General features: G+C 44.7%; 2 protein-coding genes across 3 annotated transcripts; both read right to left on the minus strand.

Moving 5' to 3' along the window:
- Positions 1-31: 31 nt before the first annotated feature.
- LOC129837581 (alpha-1,3-mannosyl-glycoprotein 2-beta-N-acetylglucosaminyltransferase-like) lies at positions 32-2,990 on the minus strand. Of its 2 annotated transcripts, none has more exons than XM_055903863.1 (3): positions 2,753-2,990; positions 1,503-2,400; positions 32-1,360 (listed from the first exon to the last, which is right to left on the minus strand). In XM_055903863.1, the coding sequence occupies exons 2-3, from the start codon at positions 2,118-2,120 to the stop codon at positions 662-664; spliced, it is 1,317 nt and encodes a 438-aa protein (XP_055759838.1). In that variant the 5' UTR covers positions 2,121-2,400; positions 2,753-2,990; the 3' UTR covers positions 32-661. The 2 variants fall into 2 exon arrangements, with proteins under 2 accessions (XP_055759838.1, XP_055759837.1); XM_055903862.1 differs by having other exon boundaries at positions 2,749-2,990.
- Positions 2,991-11,126: 8,136 nt separating this feature from the next.
- LOC129837252 (RING finger protein 225-like) lies at positions 11,127-15,041 on the minus strand. The gene is made up of 2 exons (XM_055903265.1): positions 14,954-15,041; positions 11,127-12,668 (listed from the first exon to the last, which is right to left on the minus strand). The coding sequence occupies exon 2, from the start codon at positions 12,561-12,563 to the stop codon at positions 11,643-11,645; it is 921 nt and encodes a 306-aa protein (XP_055759240.1). The 5' UTR covers positions 12,564-12,668; positions 14,954-15,041; the 3' UTR covers positions 11,127-11,642.
- Positions 15,042-16,286: the final 1,245 nt, after the last annotated feature.

The following is a 16,286-nucleotide window of genomic DNA, read 5'->3' on the forward strand; positions in this document are numbered from 1 at the left end:
TAGGCTGAAAGAAATGCCATAAACAGCAGAGTTGATTGGTAGAATTTAATTCCTTAAGTACATAACATACAGCATTTGTGATGTGTATCTTGCATTTAAATAAATACACACTTCAGTAGCCGTCTCTTTGGGAAAAACATTAAGCATTATTATAACCAGGTTAAAATAGTCAAAACAGTTCTCCAAAAGATTAACTAAATATTGTGATGCAATTATACTTTAGGACCAATCACTAGTTGACCACCACCATTATTGAACACGCCACAGATAATATATTTTTCATCTGACATAGATTAGTAACAGATAGTCTCCCAGAAATTGCTTACAAGACTGAGAATAATCAAAGTGGATGTTGCATTGAATTTCATGTGCATGATTAGAGTATATAAAAAAATAAATCTCTGAAAATAATGACATCGGTACCTACCCTACTACCCCAACCTCACATTGCAAAAATATATTTATTTGAGCGTATGAAAAATCCTGAGAAGTATGGGGAGAAAAATCAAACATCAGAAATGGAAGAGAGGATAGGCATCTCATAATCTCACTATAGCTTAAAGCCAGGTCCACATCTGGCATTCATTGGTCTCACTTCTGTTGCCATAGTACTATCTGTAATGTGCAGAGCCCTTTCCTCTTCAGTCCTTTGTGTTTGTCATCAACTCCAGGTTGGGTCATATTTGCTCCATCCCGGAGGGGGTGCCAGGAAGATTCTCCTTCCCCTTGACAGGAAACTGACCACTCCCCGATACCCTGTTCGTGGGACCCCTGACTTCAAGTCCTCCATCACGCCCAGGTTTTTGGCCAACACTTTGAAACCATCTCTGCTTGAGTAGTGTAGACAAAATGGACCCGCTCCTTTTAACTGTCCCCGTTGGACCTCTTCATATTTGACCAAAGGCGCACTGTAAACCTGCTTCTCAAAGATCTCCTTGTATTTTTCCTCCTTCAAGTAAGCCAGATCCAGCTTGGTGAAAGGCACAAATGCACTATTCAGTTTAATGTAGCGTAGGTATTTGTCAAAAAATTGGCCTAGGCTCACACCTTTCCGTCCAAAGGTTAAAGTTCTGGATATTTCGGGTCGAATACAGGCTCGATCTCTGCGCTGATCTGGCTGACGCATCCAGTCATCCCAGAATGCACCAGGCCACTTGGTCTCCAGCTCTATCCAGAGTTCCTTGAGCATCATCCAGCCCAGCCCAGGGAAGAAGTCTGTCCTGTACAGGAGGTCTGCTTTACCAGGGTCGACGTAGCCGTCCCGACCATTGTCATTCCAGGCAGACACACACCACAGAGACGGGTCAGATTTCAGGATTGGGTGAAGGGATCTGAAATACTCAAAGAAGTCTGGTGCCACCTAGTGAGAGAATGGAAAACAATCTTTTTTTAGTTGTTCAACTGGCAACTAGAGAGGATGTAAACAATGATGAGCACAAAACAAATGGATTTAACATTTCACTTAAATGCATATTTCAAGTAAGAGTAGAGAAAATTATTACCTCCAAATCATCTTCCACAATAACAACAGAGGAATGTGAAAGAGAGTTGAACACCTGGTTGAGAGCCCAGCGATAGTGCCTGGAGATTTTGTAGTAGCCCTGGAACTTCTTGTGTTCTGGTCTCACGGCAATATCTGACAGGTCTGGTTGTTTCAGGTGAGTTACCTGACTGCCATAAGAACCAATCACCTGTGCAGTCTCCGCATGCCCACAGTCCTGGCTGACTATAATTGGGTAGAGTTCAACTGAAGGGCGGTACTCTATGAGTTTGTCCAGGCAGCGTTTGACAGTAACTCTGTTGCAGGCTATAACCAAGATGGGAATGACCACTTGAGGGGGGCCACCTCTGCTGGCGCCATTCTCATTGGGTTGTTCCCATAGTGACCGATGACCCTGTATCTGAAGCAGGATTTTTCTCTGCATTTCAAGCTCTGCCTCAAAGGCTTCTGCCATGTGGATCACATCCCCAGCCAAATCAGCCCCTCCTCGTCCTCCAGCCATCTCCCTCTCCTCACGATCAGACAGGGGTCGGCCCCACAGATAGAAGACCACGACGGCATTCCAGGCGACAAAGAGAAAAGCACCACAGAGAATAGCAGAACCTCTCTTACGGAGCATGGCCCAAACAACTTACGAGGGAAAGGAAGTGACAAAGGAATGCAGAACACAAGAAGGACATGTGTAGAGGTTAATTGGTTAGTTTAAATCTTGTATTAAAGTAATGAAAACATAAACAGGTTAACATAATTAGGTAAAGCCTGAGTCAAAAAAAGACAAGGAATATGTATAAGGTATGAGGGAAAAATTGAGGGAGAGCTGGATTCATCTTGGACAGGAGGTAGGTGAGCTGGTTAGGGGATGAAAGCGCTGGTCTTCAGTTCATACCTTCCCTGTCAATCTGAAATGATAAAATTGATATAGATAAAGCACAGGGTTCAAAAGCTAGTCAATTAACAAAGTCACTGTCACTTACATTAATCGAGTACAAACGTATGAACTATAAGCCCACTGTAGATAGTTGGAGGGAAAGATATATTGGAAAGGTGACATTCATAGGCTAATCGATTTTTATAATCACCTGTAGCTAGCTCTCGCCACGCACCCCCGAAATGCGACAGATTTACTTTATTATCGGAGTAATTAATCCATTGTTTGATAACTATATTGGACCTTGGTAATCTTTCGACCGAATTGCTAGGCAGCTAATTTTAGACAGAAAATTTAATTCCCAGAAATTACCACTTACCTACAGTTTCATAACGTAGAATTCGGTCACTGTAGCCATTTCTTCCTTCGTTTCACTAACCTCTTCGATGACAATATGCAGGATCAATAAGCAAGTGAAGATTAAATAATGTATCGTCGTCACACTTTAATTTGGATTGTTTTTTATTATCAAATCAACTTCATTTCGACAGTTTCATTCCTGCCGTTTGTTTTCTCAAGACACAAGAGTGCAGACTTCCGGATAGCAATTTTTTTTTACCGGAAGTCCTGCCTTAACCGTCACCTTGAGAATTTACCCAACTGGCCCAAATAGGGCTGAGCAAATCCAGTACGATTCATAGTCATTAAACTGTATCACCCTGTGTACTAGTCTTAAACATACCTATCTTAGATGCATGTCTTTCGGAGAACGTTTTTTTGTCATGTTCTTATTGTTCTAATAATAAGAGTTTTTCATGTTTACAAATGCAAAAATACTGCATTCAGCACAAGGGCTGTAGGCCTTTATTGATCATAGGCCTACTTACCATTGCATTTCCAGTAACTAAAGGAAACAAGAAGCAATCAATGGGCATACATTTCAGGATAATCACATTTTGCGTAGGCTATTATCTTCCAGACCACAAAAGATGTCATTGTTCTTGGTTATTCATCAAAAAGGACAAATTTGGCTTCAGCCCAATAAAGATAAATATCATGTTACCATACAATAACAGTTGACACCTGTCGAGAATCAACAGAAGAAAGTTGACCCTGGGCCTATATCTCATTCTAGTAAGGTAATCTGGCATCATTATGCAACAGGATAGGCTTATATAGCCAATCACACACCCATTTGTGTGCACCTTTAGTCATGTGATACTACATTCCTAACTCCTTTGTGTTCGTGACAATACATGGAACATTTTGTGTATCACAAGGGGTGAAATTATACACTGAGTGTACAAAACATTAGGAGCACCTGCTCTTTCCATGACATGGACCAGGGATGGGCAATTGCCGCATACGGCCGTGGCGCCCCTTTTGTAGGCCCGCTGAACTCTGTCGGGGTCTCAACTTACTATTGAGTTAGAATACACACGGTGCCATTTCGAAATTTGGTTGTGATCATCGGTCACTCAATTAGCCCATGTCAGCCATTTTATTTAGATTAGTAAGTTAGTCTAGCGGCCAGCTATCTTAAACTTGTAATAAGAATGGTGAAATGTTTTGTGGTCCCTACCACCATCAAAGTTGTCCATCCCTGACATAGACTGACCAGGTGAATCCAGGTGAAAGCTTTGATCCCTTATTGATGTCACCTGTTAAATCCACTTCGATCAGTTTAGATGAAGGGGAGGAGACAGTGTAACGGCGTTCCTCTCTCTCTTCATAAGAAGAGGTGGAGTAGTGATCGAGCCAAGGCGCAGCGGGTTGTGAATACATGATGATTTATTAAATAAACAAAACAGACAAAGACGAAAACGAACTATACTTGATATAACTAACAAAATAACAAAACGATGTAGACAGACCTGAACAAACGAACTTACAAATACACGAAGCACGCTGACACAGGAACAGACTACATAAACGCACGAACAAACCGAAACATTCCCATATGGTGTAACATCGACACAGACACAGGAGACAATCACCCACAAACAAACAGTGAGAACACCCTACCTAAATATGACTCTTAATTAGAGGAGAACGCAAAACACCTGCCTCTAATTAAGAGCCATACCAGGCAACCAAAACCAACATAGAAACAGATAACATAGACTGCCCACCCAAAACACATGCCCTGACCTAAACACATACAAAAACAACATAAAACAGGTCAGGACCGTTACAGAACCCCCCCCTCAAGGTGCGAACACCAGGCGCACCAGCACAAAGTCCAGGGGAGGGTCTGGGTGGGCAGTTGACCACGGTGGTGGCTCCGGCTCTGGACGCTGTCCCCACACCACCATAGTCACTCCCCGTTTCTGTCTTCCCCTCCCAATGACCACCCTAAAACTCACATCCCCTAAATAAACGGCCAGCACCAGGAGAAGGGGCAGCACCGGGACAAGGGGCAGCACCGGGACAAGGGGCAGCACCGGGACAAGGGGCAGCACCGGGACAAGGGGCAGCACCGGGACAAGGGGCAGCACCGGGACAAGGGGCAGCACCGGGACAAGGGGCAGCACCGGGACAAGGGGCAACACCGGGACAAGGGGCAGGTCCCGGCTGATATACTCTGGCAGATCCTGGCTGAGGGACTCTGGCAGGTCTATGCAGGCTGACGGCTCTCGACGCTCATGGCGGGCTGACGGCTCTCGACGCTCATGGCGGGCTGACGGCTCTCGACGCTCATGGCGGGCTGACGGCTCTCGACGCTCATGGCGGGCTGACGGCTCTCGACGCTCATGGCGGGCTGACGGCTCTCGACGCTCATGGCGGGCTGACGGCTCTCGACGCTCATGGCGGGCTGACGGCTCTCGACGCTCATGGCGGGCTGACGGCTCTGGCTGCTCATGGCTCTCTGACGGCTCTGGCAGATCCTGTCTGGTTGGCGGCTCTGGCAGATCCTGTCTGGTTGGCGGCTCTGGCAGATCCTGTCTGGTTGGCGGCTCTGGCAGATCCTGTCTGGTTGGCGGCTCTGGCAGATCCTGTCTGGTTGGCGGCTCTGGCAGATCCTGTCTGGTTGGCGGCTCTGGCAGATCCTGTCTGGTTGGCGGCTCTGGCAGATCCTGTCTGGTTGGCGGCTCTGGCAGATCCTGTCTGGTTGGCGGCTCTGGCAGATCCTGTCTCTTTGGCGGCTCTGGCAGATCCTGTCTGGTTGGCGGCTCTGGCAGATCCTGTCTGGCGGACGGCTCTAGCGGCTCCTGTCTGACGGGCGGCTCTGTAGGCTCATGGCAGACGGGCGGCTTTGCAGGCTCATGGCAGACGGGCGGCTTTGCAGGCTCATGGCAGACGGATGGCTCAGACGGCGCTGGGGAGACGGATGGCTCAGATGGCGCTGGGGAGACGGATGGCTCAGATGGCGCTGGGGAGACGGATGGCTCAGATGGCGCTGGGGAGACGGATGGCTCTGGCCGGATACGGCGCACTGTAGACCTGGTGCGTGGTGCCGGAACTGGAGGCACCGTGCTAAGGATAAGCACCTTCCTACTAGTGCGGGGAGCAGGGACAGGGCACACTGTACTCTCAAAGCCTACTCTATCCCTGATGCGAGGTACCGGCACTGGTGACACCGGGCTGAGGACAAGCACATCAGGATTAGTAGGGGGAGAAGATACAGTGTGTTCAGGGCTCTGGAGACGCACAGGAGGCTTAGTGCGTGGTGCCGGAACTGGAGGCACCGAACTGGATACACGCACTACAGAGAAAGTGCGTGGAGGAGGAACTGGGCTCAGGAGACGCACTGGTAGCCTAGTGCGTAGTATAGACACTGTAGGTACTAGGCTGGGGCGGGGAGGTGGCGCCGGAAATACCGGACCGTGGAGGCGTACTGGCACTCTTGAGCATTGAGCCTGCCCAACCTTACCTGGTTGAATGCTCCCGGTCGCCCGACCAGTGCGGGGAGGTGGAATAACCCGCACCGGCCTATGTAGGCGAACCGGGGAAACCATGCGTAAGGCCGGTGCCATGTATGCCGGCCCGAGGAGACGCACTGGAGACCAGACGCGTTGAGCCGGCCTCATGACACCTGGCTCAATACCCAATCTAGCCCTACCAGTGCGGGGAGGTGGAATAACCCGCACTGGGCTATGCACTCGTACAGGAGACACCGTGCGCTCTACTGCGTAACACGGCGCCTGCCCGTACTCCCGCTCTCCACGGTAAGCCTGGGAAGTGGGCGCAGGTCTCCTACCTGCCCTTGGCCCACTACCTCCTAGCCCCCCCCCAAGAAATTTTTGGGAATTACTTACGGGCTTTTTGGGCTTCCGTGCCAGACGCGTTCCCTCATAGCTCCGGTTCCTCTCTCCGGTAGCCTCTGCTCTCCTCAGTGCCTCCAGCTGTTCCCATGGCTTTTCGGGCTTCCAGCCACGTCTCCTTGCTGCCTCCTCAAACCACCGCTCCTGGGCTTTAGCTGCCTCCCTCTCTTCCTGAGAGCAGCGATTCTCTCCTGCCTTAGCCCAGGGACCTTCTCCATTCAATATCTGCTCCCAAGTCCAGAAGTCCTTGTTGCCCTGTCCTTTACTCCATTTACTCCGCTGCTTGGCTCTGGAATGGTGGGTGATTCTGTAACGGCGTTCCTCTCTCTCTTCATAAGAAGAGGTGGAGTAGTGATCGAGCCAAGGCGCAGCGGGTTGTGAATACATGATGATTTATTAAATAAACAAAACAGACAAAGACGAAAACGAACTATACTTGATATAACTAACAAAATAACAAAACGATGTAGACAGACCTGAACAAACGAACTTACAAATACACGAAGCACGCTGACACAGGAACAGACTACATAAACGCACGAACAAACCGAAACATTCCCATATGGTGTAACATCGACACAGACACAGGAGAGAATCACCCACAAACAAACAGTGAGAACACCCTACCTAAATATGACTCTTAATTAGAGGAGAACGCAAAACACCTGCCTCTAATTAAGAGCCATACCAGGCAACCAAAACCAACATAGAAACAGATAACATAGACTGCCCACCCAAAACACATGCCCTGACCTAAACACATACAAAAACAACATAAAACAGGTCAGGACCGTTACAGACAGGTTAAAGAAGGATTTTAAGCCTTGAGACAATTAAGACATGGATTGTGTATGTGTGCCTTTCAGAGGGTGAATGGGCAAGACAAAATATTTAAGGGCCTTTGAACAGGGTATGGTGGTGCCAGGCACACCAGTTTGAGTGTGTCAAGAACTCCAATGCTGCTGGGTTTTTCATGCACAACAGTTTTCTGTGTGTCAAGAATGGTCCACCACCCAAAGGACAACCAGCCAACTTGATACAACTGTGGGAAGCATTGGAGTCAACATGGGCCAGCATCCCTGTGGAACGCTTTCGACACCTTGCAGTCTTTGCAACTCAATATTAAGAAGGCGTTCTTAGTATTTTGTACACTCAGTGTACATGCAATGCAACCTGCAGATCAATAAAAGACTACAAACAATGTAGAGTATCCGGTGAAATCAAAAGGGCGTTAGATTGATTTGATGGAGTTTATAGCATGATTATTCCCTGAACAATATTTTTAAAATCTGTCAGATTTGTTGTTTATTTCTAATAATCCTCAGAGCTAACAGTGATATGTGGCTTTCATACAGCAAAGCGATTGTCAAAACAACTGAGTGACTTATCAACTGATAAGAAAACATGTCATCATGTAGCGTGTCTCAAAGTCAGGTGCTTACTGTTCAACGCCTTTCTGGAAGTCAGTTCCCCATACAAAGTGCTTTGAAAATATTAAAACAGTGTGTTTTCACAATGGACATTCCAACCTGGGGCGTGGGAGTGTCACCTATGCATATTTGGTAGTGTGTGTGTATGGGTGTGCACTGGTGTTCAGGCCCTTAGTTGTGCCTTCCACTTTGTTCATTCAATGACTCACCCTGCAAAACTGAACAAAAATAGGCTACATTGTGAAGCATATTGTTTTGAACATATTTGTCATTACATTGGGGTATGGTTTTCATTGGGTATAGCACACAAATGTTCAGTGGTTCAGGCACAGTAGACTATGGCAGAGGCTTAATTATGAAATCTCAATGTTCTTCACTCACCTGTTGAACACTACTTCTGACAGAGGTGCTTTTTCCTCTGATCAGGTGTGTGGTCTGTCCCTCCATGGCAGCTTCCCCTACACCATTTGGCCTGGACCTGCAGAACACTCCCAGTTTCACATGCATGATTTCAGACACAAACAGGGTGAAAAATAAGCACCTGTTCTTCAGAGTAGACCAACCATTTAGGATAAAAGCAGAGATCATATTTTCCTCTATTTCTTTATTATGCCAAGTTATGGACACATTCAAAATGGCAGGGGAGGTTTCTATGATTTTGTCCCCCAAAAATGTTCTCATAGTTCCTACGAGTAATGCCATTTTTCATTTTGGGCATTTGGCACATTCAAGGTGTGTGGGGCCCCTGGCGAGCAAATTATTGGCTCCGTAATCTTTGCTTGACAGGTATAATTTCCTGACTCATAATCTCTCGTTTTGCTGTTCGACTCAGGTTTATATTCCACAGACACTCCATTTCCAAACTGAAGTAGTTGTCCTTGAAAATGACTTCCATACTGAGGGAGTTCGTTTTGGCAGCACGGAGTCACATACCGCTCCGCAAGTCAGTCCGAAGCTGTATCCCGAGGTAGCAGGCCGCTTCTTCTTTGCTTGATTCCTGGCTAGGATATTCCCACGACACTGTAGAACAGCAAACAAAGCAGAAGCAGAAGGGGTAGAAGCCATCGTTCTCGATATTCTAGTGGTGACTGTCCACAACGTTAATTCTATTGTCACACATCTACCATAAACTTATGCAAGCACTGTAATTCAAGAGGAAAACATATCCATGTTTGACGACATAACGTTAGCTATTCAATCCGAACACTCGCACGGTTAGGCCAATATCCAGTTTGCGTCAGGGGTCTTTCTGGACCGGGGTCTGGTTCACCCAAGCAGAAGCTCCGAGGAATGGCGAACAAGGTTTGGTCCCCGCACAAAGTTGAAATAGATTGCATAAAACTGGTTTAAATGGATTAAAATAGAATAGCCTATGGACAATTGATATAAAGTCACAATTTACAACGTCTGGCATTTCTCTCTGGCTTACACAATTTCAAATATTTGAAAATACACTAATAATGATTGTTGTGATATATTTCTGGGGATATTTAAACAGCTTATCTGAAATTGTTTGCCCTATTGTATGTCCCTCTATAAACACACACACACACACACACACACACACACACACACACACACACACACACACACACACACACACACACACACACACACACACACACACACACACACACACACACACACACACACAGAGAGAGAGAGAAAAAGAGACAACAATGCTATGTAATTACAATGTACCTGCCTATTGTATGTGCATAGAATTACTTGCTTTAGCATCACTAAATAGGCCTATAAAGTGGGAACAAAAAATGAATGTGTTTACCATAAGAATTACTTACTATAATGAATTTACCATAAGAACATCAAATTAAATACAGGGTGTTCTGGTTAACAGTGGTTGAAATAGACTTATGTCTGTGTCAACACCTGCTTGTAAAAAAGACAAAGACATACTCGCATAGCCAGATTAGGTTAAGTGGTGGCCCGAACATCAGCAAAGTTTTTTGTTGTTTACAAAATGAGTCTTGTTTCTGCTCTCACCACAATATTAACTAATAGGTAACCATTCAAATTTGATATTTTAATGATTAAGAGCATATTTCTTAAACAATTAATAAAACGCTTGCATGTTATACAACACATACGCTTAGTCATGCTGTCAAATGTCACTGCCTCCTTTCCATTATGAATTACTTGCATGCAAGGTGCCCTGTAAGAGGTTTGTCTGTCACACTGACAACCATAGAATGGAAAACATAGCTACTATACCTAGAACTAGTCATGAGTGACACTGTTTCACTGATACATACACTGAGTATACCAAACATTAGGAACACCTTCCTAATATTGAGTTGCACCCCGGTGCGCCTGGCACCTACTACCATACCCAGTTCAAAGGCACTTAAATCTTTTGTCTTAGCCATTCACCCTCTGAATGGCTCACATACACAATCCAGGTCTCAATTGTCTCAAGGCTTCAAAATCCTTCTTTAACCCGTCTCCTCCCCTTATCGAAACTGATTGAAGTGGATTTAACAAGTGACATCAATAAGGGATCATAGATTTCACTTGAAATCACCTGGTAAGTATATGTAATTGAAAGAGCAGGTGTTGTTAATGTTCTGTATAGTGTATCTTTCAGTAAAATGTTAAAACAGTGCACACACACATACACACACACACTGAACCTGTCAGGAAATAGTACAAAAACGAAAAGAAAAATGAAAAGAAAATGATTCTCAAATGGGACTAAAAGAGGAAGGAGTGACCAACGTGCCGCCAGGCAAAGATCTTATCAGAAATCAAATCAGCACATTTGGTTTTACTGTAAGGCAACGACATGTAACATGGCACTGGGTCTATAGGAAATGTCATTCATTTCAGGGTGGTAGGAATATATCTGCTATGGCAAGAGAGACCTATTCCATTGTTGTTGTTTTTTTTTTTTTTTTTTTTACAAATGTATCATTCTTATTTGAACTCTATATGTATATTCATATTTTGTACGTAAATATACATTAGTTAGACATTAATGAATGTAAAACAATCTTGAGCGGAACATTTTTACTTCACAATGTAAAGAATAAGATAATGCTCAGTGTAATCAAATAATCTCTAATTTGTAATAATTCTCCATGGCAGACATCAGTGCAATTACATAGTACACAACTTTATAATGAATTACATTTCCCCAGACAACATTAATTGTCCTCTCTGACTTCACCGCAATAGCTGTCCCGTTCACATTTGGGTAAATGTTCCATGTTCATGATCTATATACTGCAGGAAGGAAGACAAAATGGTGGATAAAAAATAACTCTTGTGACACTTTTCCCATTAGTACTTCTTGTGCATCAGTCCTTCATAAACAACATGGCCCTTGTTATGTATTGACCCCAGTTGAGTGTGCACTAGTGCTTTCAGGGCCACCTTTCTTTTCAGTTCATTCACATTTTCTTCATAACTGAGTATTAGTAAAGAAAATGAAATGGCAGATATTAGGATCACTGACAATATTTGTCCTCTCAAAATATCTGAGTGATTCTCTCCTCTGGTCTTACTTCCCTTCATCCCACCACCATCCCCTCTTTTCCTCAGGGTAATTGACCCCCTGGTTATGGTTGGCTGGAATTCCCCTGGATGGGTTTGCTGCCGTTGGGGAGGACCACATTGGGCAAGACCATGAAGGCCAGGATGCCCATCAGCATCAGCACCACAATGATGGTGATGATGGATGCCATCACGGTGTAGTAGCACTGGTCCGTGCGGAACATCCTGCGCAGGCGACCTCTGACCCTGCTAGGGGGGCGACCCACGTCCACGACAGTGGCGAGGCCCTGATCCATGGTGCCCAGCTGGAGGTTGCTGGAGGCCTGCCGGTCCTGCTTCTTGGGAATGGGCAGGGTGAGGCTGGACTTGGCCAGGCTGCTAGTACCAGGAGGGGGCTTCTTGAGGACCAGCTTGCCCTTGCTGCGCTTGAAGCGCACGGACAGTGCCCTCTGCATCTCTGGAGGGAGTTTGCGGAAGATGTCCTTGTTGTTGCCCAGCTGGGGCAGGTTGCGGCCATGGGGTAGGTTGGTGAGCTCTCGACACACAGGGCAGGAAAGAGACTTGAGCTCTAAGGAGGTGACGTTGATCCGGGCCAGGCACTCCAGACAGAAGGTGTGCCCGCAGGAGAGCAGCTTGGGGGTTTTAAAGACGTTGTCGTATTCGCAGAAGCAAACCACGCACTCAGTGTCCTCCATGTCGTTTTCCTGGGGGTCTGACTCCTTCCGGTTGCTGTCATCTCCAGCCCTGTCTTGCCTCCTGTTCTCCTCACTTCTACCACGCTCCCTTCTAAACCCTTTGTCTCTCTTTCTCTCCCTCCTTCTCCCAGATCCCCCTCCTCTCTCGGAGTCAGTGCTCATGGACCTACGCACCTTGGTGGATTTCTCCTTTTTCTCCTTCTTGATGCCGTCAGGTTTGGGTTTGACGTTGGGCAGCTGTTCAGCCCCGTAGCCTCCATCGGCACCCTGTCTTTCCCTGTCGTCACTCATGGTGGACAGAGGCAGGTGGAGGTGCTGTGGTAGACGTAGCTGTGATGGCTGGAGTCAAATGGAGAGTGACGTGAGGATCTGGTTTTTCACGTCTCTCCAGAGGAGCTGTGGAGGAATGTGATTGTCGGTGAGACAAGGGGATTGGTTTGTCACAGAGAGCTAATTTAGTTTAGGCAACATAAAGAGCATACGGAATGCATTTCTAGCAATGGCAACAAAAAGTACCTTGTCTATCTCAAATAGGTAAAGACAGGGAAATATACAGTTGAAAGCGGAAGTTAAAATACACTTAGGTTGGAGTAATTAAAACTTGTTTTTCAACCACTCCACAAATTTCTTGTTAACAAACTATAGTTTTGGCAAGTCGGTTAGGACATCTACTTTGTGCATGACAAAAGTAATTTTTCCAACAATTGTTTACAGACAGATTATTTCACTTATATCACAATTCCAGTGGGTCAGAAGTTTACATACACTAAGTTGACTGTGCCTTTAATCAGCTTGGGGAAAATTCCTGAAAATTATGTCATGGCTTTAGAAGCTTCTGATAGGCTAATTGACATCATTTGAGCATATGGCGGTGTGCCTGTGGATGTATTTCAAGGCCTACCTTCAAACTCTGTGCCTCTTTGCTTGACATCATGGGAAAATCAAAAGAAATCAGCCAAGACCTCAGAAAAAAAATGGTAGACCTCCACAAGTCTGGTTCATCCTTGGGAGCAATTTCCAAACGCCTAAAGGTACCATGTTCATCTGTACAAACAATAGTACGCAAGTATAAACACCATGGGACAGCGCAGCCGTCATACCGCTCAGGAAGGAGACACGTTCTGTCTCCTAGAGATGAACGTACTTTGGTGCGAAAAGTGCAAATCAATCCCCGAACAACAGCAAAGGACCTTGTGAAGATGCTGGAGGAAACGAGTACAAAAGTATCTATATCCACAGTAAAACAAGTCTTATATCGACATAACCTGAAAGGCCGCTCAGCAAGGAAGAAGCCACTGCTCCAAAACCGCCATAAAAAAGCCAGACTACGGTTTGCAACTGCACATGGGGACAAAGATCGTACTTTTTGGAGAAATGTTCTCTGGTCTGATGAAACAAAAATAGAACTGTTTAGTCATAATGACCATCGTTATGTTTGAAGGAAAAAAGGGGATGCTTGCAAGCCGAAGAACACCATCCCAACCGTGAAGCACGGGGGTGGCAGCATCATGTTGTGGGGGTGCTTTGCTGCAGGAGGGACTAGTGCACTTAACAAAATAAATGGCATCATGGACAATTATGTGGATATATTGAATCAGCATCTCAAGACATCCGTCAGGAAGTTACATTTTGGTCGCAAATGGGTCTTCCAAATAGACAATGACCCCAAGCATACTTCCAAAGTTGTGGCAAAATGGCTTAAGGACAACAAAGTCAAGGTATTGGAGTGGCCATCACAAAGCCCTGACCTCAATCCCATAGAAAATTTGTGGGCAGAACTGAAAAAGTGTGTGCGAGCAAGGAGGCCTACAAACCTGACTCAGTTACACCAGCTCTGTCTGAAGGAATGGGACAAAATTCACCCAACTTAATTGTGGGAAGCTTGTGGAAGGCTACCTGAAACGATTGACCCAAGTTAAACAATTTAAAGGCAATGCTACCAAATACAAATTGAGTCTATGTTAACTTCTGACCCACTGGGAATGCGATGAAAGAAATAAAAGCTGAAATAAATAATTCGCTCTTCTATTATTCTGACATTTCACATTCTTAAAATAAAGTGGTGATCCTAGCTGACCTAAGACAGGGACTTTTTACTAGGATTAAATGTCAGGAATTGTGAGAAACTGAGTTTAAATGTACTTGGCAAAGGTGTATGTAAACTTCCGACTTCAACTGTAGTTTAGTCTATGAATATACCATAACTCATTACTTGCCATATAATCTATTGACTAGAATTCCATTTACACAAGCCAATGCTATTTTTGAGTTGTCATGCTAGGTTTCATACCCTCAGTTCGCTTGTGAATATGGATGAGCCATCGACAAACAAGACATAGCCAGTGGTCTGTACGACTGTGTAAAATGTAAATTACATTTGAGCATATTGACCAGGAACACGTTCAAAACAGTCTTGGTGTTCTGAACTGTAGAGCTGAAAATGCTGACCTACTGAAATGTTAAAATCACATACTTTAACACATTATCTAGTAAAGTAAGTCACTATGGTATTTTGTATCAGTTACTCAACAAAAGTTGCATTAGTTGTAACGGTTATCAACATTGCAAACTATGTGCAAATAGTAATACGATGTTCAATGATTCAATATAGCGCCTATATTTGAGAGTATGGTACATTGAGTTCTCACAATGACAAGTTCATCATGATGGTGAACACTTACCTGTGGCGGTAGCTGACATGTACCAGTCTGTCAGAGATGGTCCTTCAGAGAGTACTTTCCCAGTGGAGAATATCCCATTCAGTGAGTCCCATGCATCTCCATTGAAACACACCGAGACACTAACATGCCAAGTGGACCTTACTTCTCCAGTTTTCCCCCTCTGTTAATTTCTCTCCTTTCCCTTCTCTCTCTGTCAATCTGTGTACGTTATTTCCTCTTTAAATTCCTCCTTCATCCCTCCCTTTTACATCTGCGGTGTCTCGCTCTCTCTCGTCTGACCAGTTGTATCAGTTTATTTGACATTAAACCACTGCCTCAAGTTTGTGTGCGTCTGTGAAATGTGAGGGTAAACTGTTATCGCGGGATGTTTTTTTATCTCATTGTGTGTACATAGTTTATGGAACCTGTAGAACTGTAATGTGGGTAGTCTGAGTACCACTGTCAGATAGTGTTTTCCATGTCTGCGTGTGTAAACATTTGAAGCTTTCATGACATGTCAATCTTCACATAAACTGTATTAAAATGTCCTTAATGCTAATTTATTTCTAATGGCCACTACAGTTGTTTATCATCTAACTTTAAGTCCCACATTCCAAATTAATGTTTGACATTCTACAGACTAGAATGTGGAATGTGTTTTTTTCCTTGTCTGCTGTTGGACAGGGAAGTGATCGGCTGCATGGAAAACTCCACAAGGCTCTTGAAGCAGAGCACCGACCTGTCCAATGCACTCATGTCATGATGAATACGTGTCATACCTACAGTGTTTTTCTGGCATTAGACTAACGCAGGTTAGTGGTGCAGGTTTACCATAATGACAAGATAAACAGGATCCACCCAAAAGCAATCAATGCTATCTGCAATGGTTCAGCAACACAATTATGCACTTTATATGAAAACATTGAGGTCCAAAGAACTTCACCCAGAACGAAAAATGTGTAAATAATTTCATTCACTAAGCCTTTTTATGTAAACTAATGTTTAAAGGGAAAAAAAAAAAATATCTGCCATAGAAGTGCATGTAATCCTGATCTGTCATTTCATTTAGCAAACCTCACAGAAAAATACAAACAACCCACTAACTACAGCAGAAGAACCTTCTGCGGTTTCTATGACGTTACGCTTAAAAGTCCAATGCACATCAGCCAGAATGTTACTCTTCTAAATAATTTCATTCAGTTGAAAACATTCTCGAAGCCACTAGTCAAACTAATGTGCACATAATCCTATAATCCCATCCCGCTTCAGTTGTTTGAAATTGGCTGATCCCAGAAAATCATAACCCAAAAAAACATACTTCAACTAACAAACCGTGATCCCAGGATTTACCTGT

Source organism: Salvelinus fontinalis, chromosome 38, assembly GCF_029448725.1.
Source record: "Salvelinus fontinalis isolate EN_2023a chromosome 38, ASM2944872v1, whole genome shotgun sequence".
NCBI lineage: Eukaryota > Metazoa > Chordata > Actinopteri > Salmoniformes > Salmonidae > Salvelinus > Salvelinus fontinalis.

What these genes read in the sequence shown, in the direction of transcription:
- LOC129837252 (XM_055903265.1), bottom strand. Translation starts at nt 12,563, where the DNA reads ATGAGTGACGACAGGGAAAGACAGGGTGCCGATGGAGGCTACGGGGCT.
- LOC129837581 (XM_055903863.1), bottom strand. Translation starts at nt 2,120, where the DNA reads ATGCTCCGTAAGAGAGGTTCTGCTATTCTCTGTGGTGCTTTTCTCTTT. An exon ending in TTGTGGAAGATGATTTGGAG is followed by an intron (nt 1,361 to 1,502) that starts GTAATAATTTTC and finishes TTCTCTCACTAG; the next exon opens with GTGGCACCAGACTTCTTTGA.